Genomic DNA, 4,108 nt, shown 5'->3' on the forward strand with positions numbered 1-4,108 from the left:
ATTTTAACAATTAGTAAATCTCAAAATTTCGATTATTTCTTCATCGATTCGAACGAAACGATTTTCTTAAAGGACAGTTTGGATTATTTCAACAAAAACTTTAATTTTAACGACGATCGCGGCGATGTTTCGGTATCTGAAACTAGTACGATTAATATAAATTTGAAAAATATTTCTAATGAAATGAAAACTGGCAACGCTAGGCAGAGCTGTACTCTTTTGATGACGTTAATCGTCCATAATGACGATCATCTGTTAAAATTATTTTGGGATTTTCACATTTATTTATTCTCGATTCTATTTACTATTTCTTCTATTTATTCTATTATAAATATGTTATTGTTCTTAACAGTATCGGATAGTCGTTACCGAAAATATTTTTTCTTCTTAAATTCAATGCTCTTGATGTCATCGACATTCAGAGTGATATTTTTACTGTACGATTCTTACAATTCGAATAATCTGAACTTATTCAGATATTTTATTTATAAAACCGCTTATCCGAGTATTAGTTCGGGTTTTGGTTTAATTTTTCTTATTTATTTTCAATCCACCAACCTGAAATTTCCACGTCCCTTCGCAGTTCTCTCCATTATAACTTTTCATTTTCTCTTCTCCTTGACTTCTGATATTATGTCTGGATGGTTCGGGCGATACATAATTTTATTTATGATCTGTCAAATAATATTCATAACGTGGTCTAATTATTTATCATTCATTTATTTATATAATTTTAGAGAACTGTTGAAAATTGCCATCATCAAACACGGCGAATATTTGAGATCGACTTTCACTCGTTCTCGTGTCAATAAAACAAATTTTGACAAGTTAAATTATTATCTGGTGGTTAAAATATCTTTAATAGTTTCCATCTTATTTATTTTAATAGCGATTATCAATATTTATGGTGTTTCGGCTTTGGTTTTTAATTTTAAAACTTGTTCGCCGTGGTCTCTGTGGTGTTATCACACCGTAGATAGAAGCTTGGAAGTTATGATTTGTCTATGCTGTTGCTTTCTCGTATATAAAACTAGGCATTTCTATTATAGATATTCAATGTTTGGGCATTTTTCTTGTTGCGACAGAAGCGCGCGAAACAGGAACCAAAATCAATGCCAAATTTCATCCTCATTCGAGCAATCTTCAGAGTTGTTCTCGGGCTCGGCGCCTGTTAAAAATTCACCGGTTTCGCGCTCGAAGATATGTAATCGCAATTTCATTACTACTATTAATGAAGAATCGGAAATATGTGAGGATAAAGGGCTGCAAGAGAATATGATGTGTATTTCTAAATGGAACGAGTTCCTGTATTCTTCTCCAGAAGCAAAGAGCGAAGAACAAGATTCCATTTTAGCGTGTGCAGGCTCGAAAACACCTTCGTTGGAAGATTCCTATTCACCAATTTTTCGGTGTCATTACGGTCGAAAGTCAAGCCCTTGCAGTTTTGCAACTACCGATAACAGTGCCGATACTTCAGATCAGTTAACTCCTGCCAAACAGGCGGAAGGAAGATTAGGTAGTAGCTGCAGTTCCGAAAGTGCTGGAAACAGTTTCGACGTGACACTCTTCAGATTTTGGACAAGAGAACCGCATCACGTGAACGGATATACTGTTTCTCCTCTACAGAATCATCCATTTCGTTTAGATTTACGTAAGGATATGGTAAGTGTCGCTTGTGGTACCGAAGACATCACACCAGATTCTGCCATTAACGTCGACGTCGTTATGGAAGAGAGACACGAAATTAATGCGGTGAATAAATGCCTATCCGAATGTGATTTAAATAAAAGTATTAACAAATATGGACAAAGAAAAACTTTAAGTGACGGAAGTCACCGAAAGGTTTTCACAAACTTGAAAAGAAATCTTTTAGAAGCTGATTCATCGATCCTAACGTGAAATATATTTTATGTATTATGTAAAGAATGTTTTAGTCATCCTATGTTACTGTTGTGAACATTGATATGTAGTCATAAATTTCATTAAATGTTGTCAATTCATATAAATGTGCCCGTCAATTTCTTGTTAGACACTGCTTCGTGAGGAATGTTAACAATTCAGAGAGCAATAGAAAGTGCTACATAACAATATCACACACTTTAGATAAAGCCAAGGAAACACAGGAATGATGTTGAATTAATCAATTAATGAGTGTCACCAAAAGGTATTTAGTGAAGTTATTTAAATTTAGTTTAAAAAATTTTTAATTTGAATAAAACTATTTACTCGGCTTCATTCTTTGAATGCATATGTGATTGTAATACATCAAAGATGAATAAAAATCGATACAAAATTATTTTAATTATTAATTATATGGAAATGTCGATAATTTCATAATTCACGTAAAACAATAATAATAGATTAGGTTTGTGTGTGTGTGTGTGTGTGCGCGCGCGCGCGCGTACAGAATTTGTTTTATTTACACTTACAAAGTTAGACCTGCACTACTGTACTAGTAGGCAAACCGAGAGAAAATGAAAACTTGTGCTTTGTTTTAAACACTGCCCTATGGGCCTCTTAGCAAGCCCATTATGGATTCGGCCACACCTACAATGGAGCGGGCGGGGCCGACATATTCGGTCAGACCACCCCCGAAAAATTACTGGGGGGTTTTCGACCCGTCCGGATTCGAGCTCGAGTCCCCAGAGCGTTAGGCTGCAACCTTAACCGCTCGGCCATCCGGCCTTAACTTAGTTGTGCTAAGGTATCGTGACGTCAAAGTCAACGAGTTTTCATGACGTTAGCGATTCTGATTACATATTTGATTACGTTTTAATTTGTTCGATGACTGCAAGATTCAGCATACAGCAATGTCTCAGACAGATATATGAATTTGTAGTCCAATTGCACACCAGATGATGCTATAAGGCTACCTTAAAATCGCTACACCAGTATCCAATAAGAAAATTTGAAGAGGTTCACTGTGTTTAAAATTTTAAATATCAATATATTTGTTGCTTTTGAGGCTACTGCAGGTCTTAACCTCGCAGTCAAAAACATTACGTTCTGTTGACAGAGTTTAAAAAAGTCCGGGTCATCGGGCTGAGGGAAGCAGGATTCTGTTTCCCTCAAATTGTTAATCTGGACCATTCTGGGCCCTTAGTCTCGAGTTTTTCGTGTTACAACTCCCAACGTGTTGAAGGTGTCACGTGGTACCATCTCACACTCTGATGTCAAATCGGTAGTCTCCCGTCTCACGTGCTTTCCCATCTCACCATGCAAGTTGCTACTCACGTTGAGTCGAGCATGTGAGATCGCTAAACGCAGAGCCCTACCATAGGGCGAACGGAGCAGCCGCTCCAGGCGCTAAGTCTTAGGGAGCGCCTCAGTGTTAAAGAAAATTAAAGGGTATAACTTAGGGGCAACCAAGGGGGGGGCGCCATAATAGGATCTCGCTCTATTCTAAAACTTGTCTCGGGCCGGCACTGGCTACACGAAAGTGAAAATGGCCGACAAATACGCTATTTCGATGGCAATCGAAGCGTTAGAGAGTTGTTTAAGAAAGCAACGAATTTTTCGAACACGAGTAGATGTCATTTCTTTTTATGTGAAGTCAACACTAATAAAAAAAATTTTAATTCATAATTGATAAAATTATACAGCAAATTTTTCCAAAAATAAAAAGACGTATCTTATTGATCAAAAAAGAGAATTATAATGATAATAATTTATACATATAATTTACTAAGAGCATAGACACTATTTTCTTCTAATTATGTGAAACCGTGCTTTGAAATTCGTTTCTGCTTCTAACACAATAAAGTGCTATAAATTAAGACACTTGGCGGTTTTTCTCATCTTTATTTAGTTAAAAGATAAATTATTAAAATATAATTAAAAGAAAACAAGAAGTTATAACATTGAAACGGCGGAAATCATCAAATTGAAAGATGAAGGTAGTACCACATCAAAACAGCGCATACAAGGAGAAAATACAAGGTGTCAGATATGCAAATTCATATTATATTGTGGATGCGCATCAAAGGAAGTACAAAACTGACTTATGAGTGGAAAGTATAATCAATTGTGTACCACTTTAGTAATAGTTGTATCCAAGTTGGCTGGAAATGTTAAGAATAAGCTGATGTTACTTTAATTTATAAAACTT

At 35.8% G+C, this 4,108-nt stretch overlaps 1 protein-coding gene across 1 annotated transcript; it reads left to right on the forward strand.

Annotated features, from left to right (window-relative positions):
* Positions 1-8: 8 nt before the first annotated feature.
* LOC111617347 lies at positions 9-2,104 on the forward strand. Its single transcript, XM_023358649.1, has one exon. It carries the CDS (start codon positions 184-186, stop codon positions 1,897-1,899), a length of 1,716 nt encoding a protein of 571 aa, XP_023214417.1. The 5' UTR covers positions 9-183; the 3' UTR covers positions 1,900-2,104.
* Positions 2,105-4,108: the final 2,004 nt, after the last annotated feature.

Source organism: Centruroides sculpturatus, unplaced genomic scaffold, assembly GCF_000671375.1.
Source record: "Centruroides sculpturatus isolate CEXI.00-Female unplaced genomic scaffold, Cexi_2.0 scaffold5636, whole genome shotgun sequence".
Classification (NCBI taxonomy): Eukaryota; Metazoa; Arthropoda; class Arachnida; order Scorpiones; family Buthidae; genus Centruroides; species Centruroides sculpturatus.